We start from the raw sequence: 17,041 nt of genomic DNA on the forward strand, positions 1-17,041 counted from the left end.
TTTTTTTTTTGCAGCCCCTGTTTAGGAGCTTTGCAGCAAATCTGGCAATTCTAAAGGCTCCCTGCCATGGGCCTGCTGTGCGTCAGAGTCAGGCTGTCTGCTGCGCACCCTTGACTGGCTGTGGTAGGAGAAAATCTGTCCCATAGTGGGGTTAGTGCTATACTAGCAGAAATGCCTGCAGGTGATATTTAGACTGAGGATATAGGAAAACGTCAACATTTAATGATTTTTGTTTAGGTAGATTCAGGCCTTTCCCTGGTAAACAAGACAGCATTATCACAGAGCTGCTTTGTTTTCCAGTGACTGGTCTCACACATAATAAATAGGTTAAAGTTAACTGAAGCAAGCATTGATTTTTCTCTTAGTACATGTGGGATTTCCTCCCTTGGGAGGCTTGAGTAGTGCGGGAGACCTTCAGGGGAGGGTGTATGTTTCTGAAGAGAGTGCTGTGTAGCTGGGGCATTACTTTCTTTTCTGACTCTAAATTTTCCTCTTATGATCTCTTCCCCACCCCTTCCTTTTGGGTTCCAGCAAGTAAAGCTCCAGCTCCCACTCAGAAGTTTCCTGGGGTGACAATGACTGGGAGACGCGCTCTGGGCCTCCAGGGAGGCCTGGGTGTGTGTGGTCCTGCAGGAGAGGCACGGAGCAACGATGGGCAGAGCTGGGCAAAACAGAAGGGATGGGGGAGCGGGTCTATAATCAGAAGTGGAGGTAGTGATGGCGAAGTTATTGATATATGTGATAGGAGTTAACTCTTCAGTTCCATGAGTTTTTTTTTCCCATGACAGTCACAGAATAGGAAAAACAAAACAAAAAACCCCCAACCCAACAACCCCCAAATTATCAATGCTGCTTTAGAAGGCTTTGGCGTGAAATGGTTGCCAGGCTCTATTTGTTCCTTTCTTTATATATTGTCATTAGACTTCTTCCATCCAAATCATCGCCTCCAAACAAACATAACTCCCCCAATTGTCTTTCATTCCTTAATTGAACCCGGCTCCCCCTTGGTTATAGGTATGTTCTGCTACTTTATATCTGTGCCACAATTTGCCTTCCAGAACGTTTACTCACTTGCTTACTTAGAAATCTACTGCATTGCCTGGTGTTATGGCATATGGTTGCCTTACATCAATTAAAAATCAACATGATCCAACATAATATAACACAATCCCTGCTTCTTTGAATGGATGTTTGCAGCTGGGTAGGGATTAAAGCAGATTGTAATGGATTAGACCAGGGATTAAACCAGCTGTAATGGATACTCTGTTGGACTATTCCATTTTTATTCTTGGATATAGACTGCAAATCTAGGTTTGTCAAACGACACCCTCATTGTCGCCGTGTCATGCAAGAGGCCAGGTTTTGAAGTAAACCTGATATTCCTGCAACGTGAATGGTACAAACTGGAAAAGCCCCTTTTCTGTGTGCTGGTGATGGGCACGCAGTTCGCAAATTGTGCAGGAGATGGGGGTGTTGCTCACGTTACCTTTGTCTTCGTGAGAAGGAAAGGGATTAGAGAGCACTGGGGCTTCCAAAAAGTGCTGGGAGATCTGGAGTGGGGAGGTTTTAATAGACAGTCCCACATCATCAGTGGGACTTCAGCCGTGCATCCTATTATTTAACAGTAATAAGCAGGCACTAATGAAGGGTTTTTAGGATTTTCTTTAGAAACACCAGCTCTTCCTGTGGATATCTGTCTGAGGAATGAGGGCCTGGGGTAATCTTGCTGACATAGATGAACTGAATGTCTTGGGTTGTCCCTGAGTGTTGCAGGTGTGGATGATATTCACAGAGGGTGATTTTAGTTGGAAGTAACAGCTCTTCAGTCTGCAGGGTAGGAAACATCTGCTATTGGGGTGCCAAAAGTACTGCCCTAAATAAAGTGTTGGCGAACATACCTGTGCATGAAGCCCATCACATTCTGTGCCATGTCCAGCGCAGCTGGGCTCTTGTGGTGACAAAGTGTTGTGGTGGACACAAAGCAATCAATGCCTTGTGCTGGCAGGGTTTGGGAAAGGAGATGTGTCCACAAGTCCTGTCTTCGTGTGGGTGGGCTTTGGTCATGAATTCAGGGGTGATGCTGCACAGATGAGTGGCTGATAGAGATGTGAACAAGGGCTAGGTCTTAAACAGCATCCAGCAAGGCTGAGAAATGGGACTGGGTGGACTGCATAATGGCTAAGCAGTGGCAATTGCTAGTCCTGCAGTAGCTTTTACTTTGTGGTGACGGGTATTCTGGACTTGCTGAGGTCTTCAGGAGCAGCAGTGAGCTGCTGCTGAGTCCAGAGGGACTAGAGGAGTTTTAATCATAATGTAAGGACAAGTTCTGCGTGTCACAGCTGCAGCCTCACCGTAGGAGGATGGCATTCGGTGGGCAGTGGATCCCTTCATGCTGCGTAGCAATGGCACGATAGAGGGGTGGCATGCCTGCCGCTGATGCCACATACTTGGGGACACTGTTCTTGCAGCAGTCGATCTAGGGAGACAGCTGAGGTCCTGCCCCTTCCCCACACCATGTTGTTCCTTTACAAGCAGCAGGAGGGTGCAGCCTTGGGGCTGGCCCGGCTCTGTTCGTGCCGAGCAGCGCCTGCCCCAGGTGTGTGTAACTTGTGCAGTCCCCTCGCCCCCGGGTTTATGGATCCGCTCTGCCGGGGGCCCACGTCACTGCTCCCACACAAATGAAATGTCATCTCCCAAACACTTTGGCAGCGTAGTTTGAAAAGGAGCCGATTCCAAGCCAGAAATAACATCCGTTGGGTTGGGGGCGGGTGATTTGCTTCCCCTGCCCCCCCCCCCTCCCACTTTCCCTCTCTGCGTCGGGATTTGCGGCTCACGGGCAGGGCCCTGCCCGTGGGTAGGGTGCCGTGTGTGTCCCCCCCGGCTGCCTCAGACCCCGCCTCCCCGGAGCTGTTAGAGCTTTTCTCTGCAAACCGGCTGAAACCCCGGACCCTCTGTTCACTCCTGCAGGACAGACATTTAGCGACAGCGCCCACCGTTTGTAACAGCCAGAGGTGTTTGCAATCCCTTCTTGCTTCTCCCCCTCCCCAGGGGCAGCCTGGCTGCCCAGACCTCACACCCTACCCCCCACCCCGGCCGGGTTTTAGGGGCTTTGCAGAGGGAGGGGGGGAAGCGCGGAGCAGCGGCTGTAGCAAGGAGACCCCAGCCCGGGCACAGCCACCACCCATCCCCTCTCTCCCTGCCGAGCTGGAAGACCCACGTTAGGCGGAGAAACTGTTGAGCCGTCCCCGCTGTGGGACTGGCGGCGGTGTGGGGTGGGGGGGAGATACCGCGGGGAGAGCCGTGTAGTTTGTGGATCCGTCCTTGGACGGCAAAGAATGGCTGATGCGGTAAGTGGGAGGGTGGGACGATTAACATAACGCTAATTATCGACACTTTTCCGAGGGAGGACGAGAACGGGGGAAGGTCGACCGTGGGTTTGAGCTGAATAGAAAGTGCCGACGTGTTGCTGCAACGAGTCGCTCCGGAGGGACGTGGCACAGGCACGGGTGGCTGTGCCACGGGTGACCCCGGCAGGACGGGGAACGCCCCGCAGCCGTGGGAGGCGGCAGACTGCCCTCTCCCCTCCCCACCGTGAGGTTGCTCACACCTCGTCTGGGGGCCGAAGCTGCAAAGTCTCCTTGGGCTTTGCTGGCAGAAAGCCGGTGCCCTGGCCGGGCGGAGTGTTGCATCCCCGCCGTGGGAGCGGGAGCGCCGCGCTGCCACGGTCTAAAGAAACACATCTCCCTCGCTCCTTCTCCCGACACGGTCCCGAGACGCTGCTGCAGTGAGCTGCCTGCAGATACTGCCCTTTCTTGGTTATTCGCCCCCCCAAGTAAATCCTGCTAGTCTCCCTGCTGGACTGTGGCAAGGTTGCTGGCATTCCCACGCACACGCGCGGGTTCCCACGGCCGGGGCGCTCCGCTTGGGACGGGAACATCCACATGCCCGGTGCTGCTGGGTGGCGGAGTCCGTGGGCAGTACGGTGTTACGCGTGGGGGGTCACCCAGGAGCTATCACCCAGCTGCGCTGCCTTACGCCCCTTACCTTGGGCGTGAATCCCGATTTCAGGGGATTTTTACCTTCGAGCCTTTCTGCATACGTACGCATTCGTACGTACAGGGCGAGGAGTACCTACGCTGCTGTAAATACGAGGATGTGTAAATATACATCAGGAGAAACAGTGAATGACGGCAGCTTTGTCTCGGGCAGGAGCACACGTACCAAATCAGGAGGAGAGGCTGGGTGATGCTCCAGCTGATTCGGCGGGGCGCGGTGTCCCGCTCCCGCCCCCGGCCCCGCTCCCGGCGGCGCGGCTGGTGACTCGGTGGTGTATTTCAGCGGCGGCTTGGCACGGCTCGGGGCTCCTCCCCCCGTGTGGTGTTACCCTCTCACTTGATCAAATCCTTGAACGTGAACAGTTTCACTGAAAAGCACTTTTCAAAAAAAAAAATAAAAAAACCACCACCACCAACAGTAAGGAGCAGGATCCAACTACCGGAGAGAGAGTTTTTTTCTTTTTTCTTTTTTTTTTCTTTTTTTTTTTTTTTCCTGGACATCGTCTCAGAGGCTGAGAAAGGGGGAAGAGGAAGAAGGAGAGCGAGAGAAAGAGGAGCCTTCTGCAAATAATAATTATTATAATTAGAATCCGGCCCCTTTCTCCTTAAAAAAAAGCCCTAAACGCAAGCGCCTCGTTCCCCCTCCCTCTCCAAGCCCCCCGACTCGCTCCGCAAAGGCATGGAGAAGGCGACTAACTGCTTTCCGACCTGCCACACCGTTTTTCTCGCCTGGACATGGCTCTTACTTCTCTCTTGGTGTTGTACCGGCGCCGAAATAACTTGCAGATCCTGCTCGTCTCCATCGCCCTCCTGGCCGTCCTCCTCGTCTCGCCTTAGGCAGGAGCAGCGGCCGCCGCCGCCGCGGGGATTGCGGAGCTGGCCGGGCGGCCGAGCGGGGGGCTCGGCCGGGGAGCCGGGGGGCCGAGCGGGGCCGCGGGGAGCGGCGCTCCGCTCGGCGGGGGCGGGCGGCGCCGCGCCCGGGGGCCGGGGCCCGGCGGCGCCGCGGAGCCGGCGGAGCAGCGAGGGGCGGCGGGCGCTGGCGGCGGGCGGCGGCCGGGGGATGCCGGCGGCCGAGGGGCAGCGCGGAGCCCGGGCTCAGCCCCGCGGGCCCCCGGAGGAGGGGAGAGCGGCGCGGCTGCGGGGGTCAGAGGAGCTGCGGCTGAGCACCACCGCCTTCGCGCTCACCGGGGATGCGGCGCACAACCAAGCCATGGTGCACTGGTCCGGGCACAACAGCAGCGTGAGTATCGCCCCATCGGCCCGGCTGGGCTGGGCTGGGCGGGGAGGGAGCCCTGTGCCCCGCGGCGAGGCGGGATGGGGCCGCGCTTGCCGCTGCGGCCGGGGGCGCGGGGAGGAGGGGTCGCTTGGCGGGCACCTTGCTCTTACTGCCAGCGGGAGGGGGACAGGGGGCCATGGCGGCGGAAAAGGAGAAAAGTTTTCCTGGGAAAAGACGGAGGAGGATGGGAACACCTTTCCGCCCCCGCAGGCAGAGCGGTGGTCTCCGGGGCCGGAGTGCCGCCGGAGGGGCCGCGCTGGCCCGGCGGGGCAGAGCCCCGGCCCCCGGCCCGGCTGCCGGCATAGCTGGGTCCCCCGTCTCTCCGTCTGTTCGTACGTGACACACACCTCGGCGCGCTTCGCTGCCTCCCTGCCGGGGACGAGTGATGCGCAGCGGGGGTGGGAAAGCCCTCCTGCTCCCCGCTCCGCACGCTGGCCACAGGCGAGAGCCCATTAACTCACTGAGGGGCGGAAAGCCCCCCAGCACGTTAAGGGGCTCCGAGAGGAGGCAGGTAGTGCGAGCACAGTGAAAAGTTTATGAAAAAATCGATGACATCTCAAGCCTTTCCCCTGAAGTCAACAATGGCGAGTAGCTGAGGTGTCCCCAAAAGTCTGTGGGACAGTGTGTGCGTGTGGGGGGGTGTCCTGAAAGCCCACCCGCCTTCGTGCCATGGTAGTGCAGGGCCCTCCCTCGCACCCTGCTTTGCAACGCCTGGCAGATGGCTGTGGACAGAACTTCAATTCTCTTTTAACGTGACAGCAGAAATACTATTTCCCCTCTAATGTAAAGTCTGAGAACAGGCGTAATTTAAAGGACTCTGGGAAACCTTTATGTCTGGTGACAATATTCCCATTATTCTGATCATTATAGCTTGTCACTGCCTTGAAAATGCCTCTTTTATTGTTTTGCCGCTATTGGAAATGGGCATAAAGCAATTAGCAGCATAAAACAGATCAGCTGGATTTTCAGGTACATTCTTCATGAAACTGATTAGTCATTAGAAAGCAAATTGTCTATCTATCAATCTGTCTATCTATCTATGCATCAGCAATAGCTTCATAACGTGCAATTCAATCACCTCTTTATTTTTTTGACTGGAAGTTTTTTTCTCTATTTATTATTACTTAGGCAATAATTCTGACAGCAATGTAGATGTTACTTTGATTTAACCAATTTTTAAAGGCAGTTGTGTTTGCCAGACATGAATTCCACTTTCATTAAAGATGAAAGCAAACATTCAAGAGAAAACAGCTGCATCATATATTTTAGCATTACACTTGTCTCTAGGATTATTTATTTTTAATATAAGATGGCATGCAATGAAGAAAGCAACCTATATGTCCTTTCTTTTGTTTCATTTTGGTGCTGAATCAAGGGGTATTGCGCAAGAGAAGCTAAAACCACCCCTGTCCCTTCCCAGCATGGATTTCAAATAGTATTTGAGTATTTCTGGCTAAAGTAGCAGAGAAAACTCATTCTGTAGGCATTTGCAGGGGAAAGAAAGGTTATTTTTCCTAAAGCACAGGTCAGAAAGCTATTTTCACAGAATTCTCCCTCCTTCCTTGGTTTCTTTTAAAGATACCATTTAAATAACTAGTTCCCTTTATTCTTTAACTCTAGATGACTGAGAAGGGTAATAAAGGAACATGTCTCGATTGCTTGTGACTTTCCATTAAAATTTTGCACCTCAAGATACCACGCATTTAAAGCTTCCAACTCAAAAGCATAAGCAAAAGCAAGAGACTGGTGTTTATTGCTTGTGTGGTGTTTGTAGGAAGGAAAAGCAAGCATGTTAATAAATACTAGTGTTAACTTTTCGTGATTTTTCTAATATGAGGTTCAGCATTTGGAGACTTTCTGTCCTGTCTCTTGGAGAAAACACACTGCATTTAGTGATTAATTGGATTTTTTTTAAGTAGCGTAGAGGGAAAGTTAAATGCTTGAACCTGGATCCTTTCATTTATTGGCAGAGAAGGCTGAATCCAATGCCTGTTGTCCTACTGCAGTTTAGTTTTTACCTAAGTCTGCTGTTGGGGTGGCTGTGGCATGGGAACATCAAGCAATTTGCCCAAGGTCACTCAGGGAAACAGTGTGGCTTCTTTTGCCAGCCACATTGGTTCCCAGTCTCTCACCTCAAAGCACGTATTTTCTTAGGTCATAGTAGGCATAAAGCAGCAGGAAGGTGTGTTGAAAATGGACAAAAGACATTAACTCATGTGTCAAGATTATGCCAGATGACCTAGGAGAGCAGGTAGCACACATCTGTATCCTATTGTTTTCAGGCAACCAAAACAGTAAAGAGGCATACAGCTTGCTTTTACCAATTCCCTGTTACTTGGAAAACTTAATCATTTATGATTTATTAAAAACACGATCAATCACATTTCACGCAATGAGGCAGTATATTTCAAATCAGGTGTTAGTGGTGAGGGATGTGAGGGATTCCTAACAACTGGATGGATTTGTAAAGAAGAGGAAAGCATGGTAATAAAACATTGGGTTTTTACTGGGACGTATAGATCTACAGACACTCTGCAAAATCTTTGCAGTTGCTGCATGTCCTGTTACCTAGAACGTTAAAAACCTCCTGTATTTTTCTTTTTTATTATTTTAAGAGCAACTCCCCCTCCGTTTCCTATCCCCCTTTTCTCCCACGTCCCTCAAATCTCAATTTAACTTACTAAAAAATAATCCCTTCCAGGCAACAAACTTTTGTTTTCTTCACTTGCAGATAGTGAGGTCAGGATTAGGATAGAGGCAAAAGGCTGGTGAGATCGGGGAATTTGAGTTCTTTGCTTTGTCCTGCCCAGAGGCTTTTTCTGTGACCTTAGGAAAGACAATTAACCTCTCTGGATCTCCTCTTCCATGTTAAATGAGGATAGTACTACTTAGCTACCACAAAGTGGTGGTGTGGAGCAGAGTTCATTTCTGCTTTGTACAATACCTGAAGATCTTCAAGTGGGAATCATTACGAAAATGCAAAAATAGTATTCTGTGTAGAAATGAAGTTCATGTTCACTGTGTTTTTGGGAAGGGGCCTTGGCTTACTTCAGTGGGTGTGATATTAGAAAAAGGAGACTTGTACTGAGGCTTGAAGTATTAGTCTGCCCTAATAGAAGCATTTATTGAGAGAGGTCACTGAAGCTCTTGAGAGACCTGGCAGAGATCAGATAAAATGTTTTCTTGCTAAGGTGTTTTTGAAGGAAGGAGAATTTTTAGTGAAAGCTACTATTTTTCCCAGAAGATCTGCAAGCCATTCTTTTTTCAAAGCTATTCCTCTCTGAACACACATGGTGTTCGAATGTGCCACTCGGTGAGCAGTTGTACCCTCTACACTTGTGCTGCCTCTCTCTAGATGGTTATGTTATTGCATGACATTTTTCCCCGTTCTGCTCACCAGATGCTCTCTCAAACCTTCCTATGAAGATGATCTGATTCTTCAGATTATCTTTCCTTCCTTCCTCTCTCCCTGCTTTCTAGGATAAGGAGCTGCAAAAATAAGTAGCAGCACCTTTAATGCTGTTGCAGCTTTAAATCTCGCTATCTTGTTTCTTGACAATAGTTTTTCAAGAGATTTCAACAAGCTACAGTGGATAAAACACACTTACTCAGATGGCTCTCCTGATATGATCACTAGTGGAATGGTAAATGGGGACTGTTGTCATTAGGTTTCAGAGTTGTCACCCTGATGAATGTAGCTGTTTATAGGAAGTACTTAATTCTGTCCATGTTTTTTCCATTATGTAAGTGCTACAAATTCTGCGGTGTTGTGCATGGTTTTTTTCAACATAAGAAGTAAAGATGCACGTTTTTAGCTTTCTTTTAACCTTTTGAAGATATTTTCAATCCATTGTCTATGGAGACACCTCAGCTTGTGATTATAGTGTGCTTTAGCTATCCCATGTATACATGCCCTTGCCTTTCTAGTAACCAGAGGCAAGCTTCAGACGTGAGGTTGAGGAAATGCACTGTAATGCCACAGTAAGAGCAGGAGAGGGCATTTGTCTAAGGCATGTGCAATGCTGCAGGTTGCTTCAGCTGGGCCAAGCTCCTGTATGATTGTAGGGGTTGGATTTTTCATGCTGTAGGAAAAATATCAGCATTGCATATTTTTATCTTGGCGCAGAAGATAAACCTGGAGAAGGATAGTGTGCCTAAGTGATACAGCTGCTAATTGTGCAGACCACACAACTGCATTGATGTTTGTAGTATGGTCCAGGCTCTGAAAGTTGAGGAAGGCAGGATGAGAGCTGGTGAGAGGCTGGACTGGCACCTTGTTTTATCTTGTCAGCCATGCTACACCAGAGGTCTGGTCAGCCTGTGGCAGTCATCTCTAGAGTAACATGGTTGCAAGATTCACTCTAGGACTGGGAATATAAGATGTCTTTGGGAGAAGGCTCTGCTAAAGAGGAGGCTAATAGTACTACGATAGCTTACATCCACCTGAAGTAGAGTTAGAAAGAAGACGTAGTTTTATCTTACTGGTTGAAGATGATACAGCATATGGCGACCACCACAGCATATGTCAGATTGCACAATAGGAAGAGCTTCTTCTCAAAGAAAGTGGTGCAGCAAGGCACCAGAAAGTTTTGGGAATCTCTGTCTTTCGACATTTTCAAGACTCACTTAGAAATGATCTGATGGTGACAACCCTGGCCTGAATGGGCTTCTGCGATTCTTTTCCTTCTGCTACCACTGATCCTATTTCTTTACCCTGTGCAAGCTCTGAGGGCTGGCAGTGAAAAGCAGGTTGTACAAGTTCTCGCAGTGAAGCCTGTCTCTTCCGGGAATGATTCTTCTGAATGCTGTTGGCAGTGTTCTGGTGTGATCTGCTAATGTACTGGTGGTTTGATGCTGAGACATTACTCACTCCCATGGTGAATTACAAGCTGGGGAGGCTGATGGGCTTGCTGTGTGCCAGGTAGTTTTTCATTAAGATGCCTAGCATTGAAGTGTGTGATGGGCAGAACGAGGTGGGCAATATTTGCAATTCCAAATAGACTGCTATGCTCGGAAGGGAGGAAGGGGAGAAAATGAATCTTTAGGCAGGCAATGCTGCGTTTAGTTGTCAGCCATAGGTAGCTGCTCCAAAGGTCCAGTTGGATTTCAGTTTAAAATTTTTACTCCTAGAGTGCAAGGTGGTGACAGAGCAATCATATTAAGTGCACTGGTTTTGGTAGATATTCTAATTTCTATTCTAGACCGTTTCTTTCTCAGATGGCTTTTAGCTAGGTTGTGGTCTCATTGCCATTGAAGGTAGGCTGGCTGTGTCACGTCTTGATGCATCGCCACTTCTCCACTATCTCTACTAATAAAGTTTGCCACAGAAGTCCTTCTCCAGGACTTTGCCAATCCTTTTTTAATTAATATTCAGATAGGAGATGGGGAAATAAAAACAAAACTCTTGCATAGCAATTGCTTTTACAGTTGTGTTGAGTCAGCAGAGCAGGAAGAAGGCGTCTGGAAAATATTTTTCGGGTTATTTCTCTCCAGACTGGTTTCATCGCAAAGTCAGGTTGATGTCCAGTGGATGGGCCTTGATGTTGCTTGTGGGTCCTGTGAAGCTGGCAGATTGCCCGGGCCATTACGCTGCCTTGCGCAGCAAGCTGTCGATGTTCTTGCAGCCCGGGGCTCAGTAACAGGACTGCTCCTGTTCCAGGTACCCGTCAGCAGTTTCCCTTCAGGCCTCTGTACTCAGACTTTTCCATGCTCAGGGATGAGGCCTAGGATTTGTGGCTAAGATTTCACAGTGATTGAAATGCAAACAGAGACAGCTATGTGATTCTTCGGTTAATTTTTTAATGGAAAACGTTAATCCAATTAGATGACAAAGTAGTTTGAAAATGGGTTTGAGCAGATAATTGATGTTAGGCAGGAGAAATTTTCCCCAAAAGGGAGGTGAGATGAGACAATATTTTCTTAAATGCAAGGCTGTGGGAAGATGAGACTTTCTGAGAGTTTCCAAATTTATGGCTGGAGCTGTAGTAGAGATTTTAGAAAAAATACAAAAGCACTGTCGTCTAATGGGCAAAACACAGGTTAAGGAGCAAAAGGTCTTTAATATTGGTAGCACTAAAGGATACTGGAAGCCAGTCAAGCAAACAGTCAAGAATTTACTTAAATCATACCCTAGTGTCATGGTCCTTAAGCTCCTCAGATGTCCATAAATAGAATGGAGGAGAGCAGTTCATGCTTACCTGAGTCAACACGCTCTTACAAATCCAGATTCATTTCAGGATTGAAGGACAAGCCTGAGCTCATGGCTGGGATTGGTTCCAGGACAATTGCAAGGAAACCTTTCAGTTAGGGAGTTAAGGCTTGGGTTTGGCTGGGATCTGGTCAAGTTTAGCTTCCAGTGAGAATCTGTATTTTAAAGTGTGGAGTCCAACCTGCCTCTAATCAAGACAGTAAATTAAATGACATGTTCCTTGCGAAGCATTGAATGCTGTAAATGCTGCAAGTCCCCAAAGCAGCAAAGTATTTGTTTGGATCCTTAGTGTAAATTGACGTGGGATTGATCTAGGCTAGTTTACTGTAGTTGAGAATTCAACCTGCACTATCCTACAGCAGTGAAAAGTGCAAGGTAAGAATGAAAAATGAGTACAGAGGTGAGGAAATATGGGTCAGCACAGCAAGGAGACCCTTTGCATTCTCTGAATTACAGCCTCAGGGCTGTGGGTGGATGAGCTTCTTTCTCTCTTTTGCAGAGCGCTTCCCTCTGTCTTGCTTGACTATGGGAGGTGGGAGTTTGACCTACGCTGTAAAACCATGCTGGAGCCTGATCTGGTGACGGTACTTGGCAGAGCCCAAGAGGGATTTTAAGCTGAAATAACCCTTAGTTGGAAAATACTTCTTTGCTGAATCTACACCTTTGCATGCAAGTTTCTTGGTTTTCTTAAACTCCCTGCAGGAATCCAAGGCAAACAAATTCCCAAATCCTAACTTCCCCTTAAAGTCCGGGGAATACTCTAGCATCGTTGTTAACATTTCCTCCATGCAAAAAGAAGGGCATGGCAGTATTTCCTTTCCTGCCTTTATGGGGTGTTGTGAGACTGAGGGAACTGGACAAAGTTTGCTGCATATTTGAAGAATGTGGCTGTGTGGGTGTTAAATAACGTGCTATGGAAATTTTAGGGTTAATTCCCAGCCCTCATGGCCAGCAGAGTACCAGCATACAATAAAAATCAGGAAAGATTGATGCTAAAAAATCAAACCTCTCTTTTTTTTTTGCCTCCCTCTCAGTCCTGAAGGAGACCTGATTGTTCTCCCACTGAAATCAGTGGCAAAACCCTGTTGTTCAAGGAGGGTCCCCGATGCTGAGGCTGTCACTCTGTTTTCTCCCCTTCATATTCAGATATCTGACGCAAATGCTAGCCAGGCAGATCTGCAGAGCACTACAGAGCCACTGTGCCCAAAACAGTGTCATTTTTAATTAGCTCCAGCGTGATTTGGACACCCTGGGGTGCAGGCTGTAGGAAAGGGTGCCGGGTTGCTGGTGCGTGAAAAGCAGAGCTGGGCGCTAGAGGGAGCGTGGGCATTTGCTAAAGGAAGGAAAATGCTGCAACGGATTGGGGGTGGTGGAGCTGGGGCCTGGGGAATACACGCTGGAAAGACAGACGCTGCTGAAAAATTGATATGAAAACCCGCTTGGAGTCATAGACTCTGTGAAACTCCTGCTGTCTGGGGTTCCCTCTGCAAGAAAGGAAAATAGCCTTAGCGTGCACTCGGCCGTGGTAAAGCATTTCACCCCCCCTCGCAGCTGATACTATGTCCCTTTTGTGTCCTCTCTAATTGCTGCCAGGCTTTTCCCTGAAGATGGGAGTCCCAATGCCGGGAACTCTGGTCTGCTCCGGTCCCCTCCAGCTTGAGTCATGTGCCTGTAAAACCACCGGCATCCCCGCAGCAGCTGGGCCGTGCTGCTGGGTTGGGAGAAGGGATGGTGTTAACCTTTACGGTGCCAGGAAGCAGCAGTCTGAATCCTGGCTGATCCTGACTGAAGCAGTGAGTCCTCTCCACCTCCTCAACTGCTGTGCCCTGTTCTGTCTCCGGGACTAGCCCCTGAGGATAGCTGTTGATAGACCTGCTTTTCTGCCGATCTTCTCCCTGTCCTACACCAGTTATACTGGTAGGTGAGGGCAGGGGAGTTGTGCTTCATTGCCTCTCTTCCCTTTGGCTGGTCTGCAGAGGATACGCTTGCCCTGACATGTCCCTGCCACTTGGGACTCCACAATATTTTGACCAACCTGAGAATGCGAAGACAAGTCTTAGCATTTTTGTTTCTCTCGGCTTTTCTTTCTTGTGAGTGTGGGGGATCAGAAGGATCTGGAATTCATCCCAGCCACCGCACGGTGGGACAAAATAATGCTTTTCCTGGGAAAAGTAGTTGCACTTACTGGTGTCTTTGGAAATAGATGTTTGGAACTTGGGGAAAACTAGGACTGAGCCCCAGCAAATCACTTAAGTCAATGTCAGGCTAAAGACCTTGGAATCCAACTTGGAAAGCAGCTGCTTGAGACACTATGTCAGTCTGTAAAAAGTGGGTACTGCCGGTACATCTTCAGTGGACAGTGATGCTGCTGATACACTCTGGAAATGCATTGAGTCCCTTGTGGGGATTTGGTAGAGGACTGCAGGGAGGGGTTAGTGCTTGAGGACTTGAGCACAGAGCTCCAACTGACTTTCAAGGTAGAGAGAAAAGCATGGGTTGAGTTCAGATGTGCTTTCTTGGGGTGCCGGAGGAGAACAGGCTGTGAACACAGGTTGTCTTCGTGATTTTTGGACTTGCCTTTGTGCCTAATGGCAGTGTGCATTGCCCCATGCCTTGGCGTTCCCATCCTCAAGGAAGAGTTAATTTACATGCAGGGCTGTTGCTAAAGCTTAAAATGGATGGATATTTGCAAAAGCTATTGGGTGGAAGAGAATGTATAAAACATGATTATTTAGCTCTTGCCATAAGTGCTTTAGGACCTCATGGGTGCAGGGAGGAAGGAGTGGGAGCTCTAATTGGTTGTTAGCCGTTCCCTGCAGTTTGTGCCTGACTGGAAAATCCCCTGCAGCTGTAATCAATACCATCAGGTGCAGGCAAACAGGGCCGCCTGTATGCAGTCCTTACTTGTCTCTGTCAGAAGACTGGGGGAGAAATGACGGTGTATTCACGGGCGTTTCTCCGTGCCAGGCTTCCTGCCCTTTACCACCAAATCCTGCCAATTTTGTGCTTACAGGGTAACAGACATGATTGTATTTATAAAGATCTTATGCTGCCTACTTTAGCTGTGTGTTTCAAAGGTAACTAGGAGGAAGGTTAGTAGCATTAGTCACTTTTGTCTGGTTTTGTTTTTTTTCCTTTTGAGAAACTGAGGCATGCAAGAGAGGAGGGGTCTCCCTGGGTTGAGCTGCTGATCAGAACTGAAGTTGGAAGGCAAGTTCTATGGCTCCTGTCCCTTATTAATATGGCTCCTTAATGATAAAGGACTTCATCTGCCAAGCTCAGAGGCTGGGTGTATCTTTGTTTTGGAAAATATTGCATGAAAGAAAGGAAAAATAGGTGGAAAGAATGAGACTCTCATTAATAATAGAAAAGTGGAATGTGCTCAGCTAAAATCATTAACAGATTGATCAAGTGAAAGCACTGCAAAGTTCTGGCTGAAAGTGAGTTAAGAGCATCTTTGTCTGCTGTTCTAATCCCTTTACCAGCATAGCTTCCCAGATTGAGTTATTTCAAATTGCAACTCCTTTCAAGCTGGATGAGAATTGACATGGTGAGGCTGTGGGAGCCATGAATTTAGGCTTCCTTTGGAAATACAGAGACAGGAGAGGGGTCACATCTGTCTGCTGAGGGGCTTGGGAGCTGGCTCTGAATTATGTGGCTTGTTTGTAATGGGTTGGAATAATTTAGGATGATAGCCATCTTGTTATGGGATAATGTAGTAGATGTGAAGTTCAATGGTCATTTTAGCTTTTGGAATCATTAAGGTGGCTTCCCAAGCCTTTGTATTATGCTTCGCAATGCAAGGGGAAAAGTCTCTGCCCCACAACAGGTACAGGTGAAGGACTCCTGAGTGAGCCAGGGTAATTAAATCTTCCTCTTGCCCTCCTGAATGGGGCCTGGGCTGGGTCTCCCCATGTCAGTCTTCTGCAAGGTGGAGGACTGGGGCGGCATGTGAAGGGTAATGTCCTTGTTCTGCCACCCACAGTATCTTTGTTCCCACTTAGCGAAATGCTGATAGTACTTAACACTATAGTGGGAGTGTGGGTGCACTCCTAGACAGACCTACTATCTGAACTGGCATGAACTCTGTGTGCAGTGGAACAGGGCTTTGCTTCTGTTTGGGTATCGAAAGGCTGGTGCAGGACACAAGGCTGATGAGCCTGCACGTGAAGGAGCATGGTGACCTTGGTATGGGAAGCCTTGCTCACAGCGTGTGGTGGGGTAGGCACGCAGGCAGACCTGTGCGTTGGGCAGGAGGTCTCCAGAAACCACATTTGCCACCCGGCCTGAAAAAAGGCTTGTCTATGGGATGGTGGGATTGCAAACCAATATGATAGCCATGCTACTTGAGAGAGCAATTATTTTAGAAGAGAGAGAATCTTTATTCAAGTGTGCTTTGGCAACTATTGGAACAACCCCAGGAGAAAGCCCCATGCAGTCACAGGGTCTGTATCAGGTGCTATGGAGATATAACAGAGGAGGTTTGACTATCACCAGCCAGACTTTTCTGCGTTACTGATCCTTAAACCGAAGGGCTTTCAGAAAAGCGTGGGATATGGAATATAGCAGAGAAAGATCTGGCCAGGGCACCCCACTGGAATACGACTTCTGCTGAGTGCTTTTGAGGTGCTGCCTCAGTAGCCTTACTGAAACTTAGTTATCTGGCCTGTGAGAGCTCTCTGCTCTTCAATTAATCAGAAAATGAGTAAAATGCCTGGTTGTTCTGTTAAGCAACAGAAGTTAGCCATCACTTATCACTTAAGCCCTTCCAGGACTCTTCTATCACTCAGTGGGTTTTTTCATCTCTGTCATGGTCTCTCATTCTGCTGCCCATTTGTAGGAATAAATAGTGGCACATGGTGTACTTGGCTGAGCATTCCAGGTGTGCTGGAGGGCTGGCTGCGGTCGAGGCATGGATCAGCTACAGCCCTGCCAATTACTCTTTTGGGACCTGCTGAACTTAGAGGAACTTGGTATCTCTGTGACTTTTTTTCCCCTGTTGAATTCAGTTCAAATTAGTCAACAGACCCAGAAATGATCCCTCCCGTGCTAACTCACAGACAACATGGTCTTTTGCGTCCAAAGCTGAAACTTTGTTCCTTTTTGAAGGCAACCTAAAACACAGCTACAGAATCAGCACTGAGGAGGCGTTAATTTACTTAATGAATATTGTTCACTGTTGGGTTTTGCCAGCCTGCCTGGGAACTCAGTTCCTTTAATCAAAAGGCAACATCGCTGGCAGTGTAGCATTCTCAGTTTGCTTGTACTGCATCTCTTTGTTGCAGGATCAATTCTACCCTCCCTTGCTTTTAATTAATTTAAGATTATCTTCATTACTTGTTCCTACCTCATGTACTATGAGTAACAAAGCCTGCCTTCCTGAGTTGCACTGAGGTTTTGTTCTGGTAGCTTTCTGTGTGCTTTTAATTTTTTTTTTTTTAATTTGTGCTTTCTGTAATACTACTGGAAATTGGCAATAAACTGTATTGGGGAGAAGTTATC

At 48.4% G+C, this 17,041-nt stretch overlaps 1 protein-coding gene across 1 annotated transcript in view; it reads left to right on the plus strand.

Moving 5' to 3' along the window:
* Window positions 1–4,239: 4,239 nt before the first annotated feature.
* SORCS3 (sortilin related VPS10 domain containing receptor 3) overlaps window positions 4,240–17,041 on the plus strand; it is a 317,833-nt gene continuing 305,031 nt past the window's right edge. The window contains exon 1 of the mRNA XM_064464110.1: window positions 4,240–5,295. Coding sequence (XP_064320180.1) covers window positions 4,735–5,295 — 561 coding nt within the window. The 5' untranslated portion in view covers window positions 4,240–4,734. The remainder of the gene's footprint in view (window positions 5,296–17,041) is intronic.

The sequence above is a fragment of the Phalacrocorax carbo genome, chromosome 12 (assembly GCF_963921805.1).
Source record: "Phalacrocorax carbo chromosome 12, bPhaCar2.1, whole genome shotgun sequence".
Taxonomy (NCBI): Eukaryota; Metazoa; Chordata; class Aves; order Suliformes; family Phalacrocoracidae; genus Phalacrocorax; species Phalacrocorax carbo.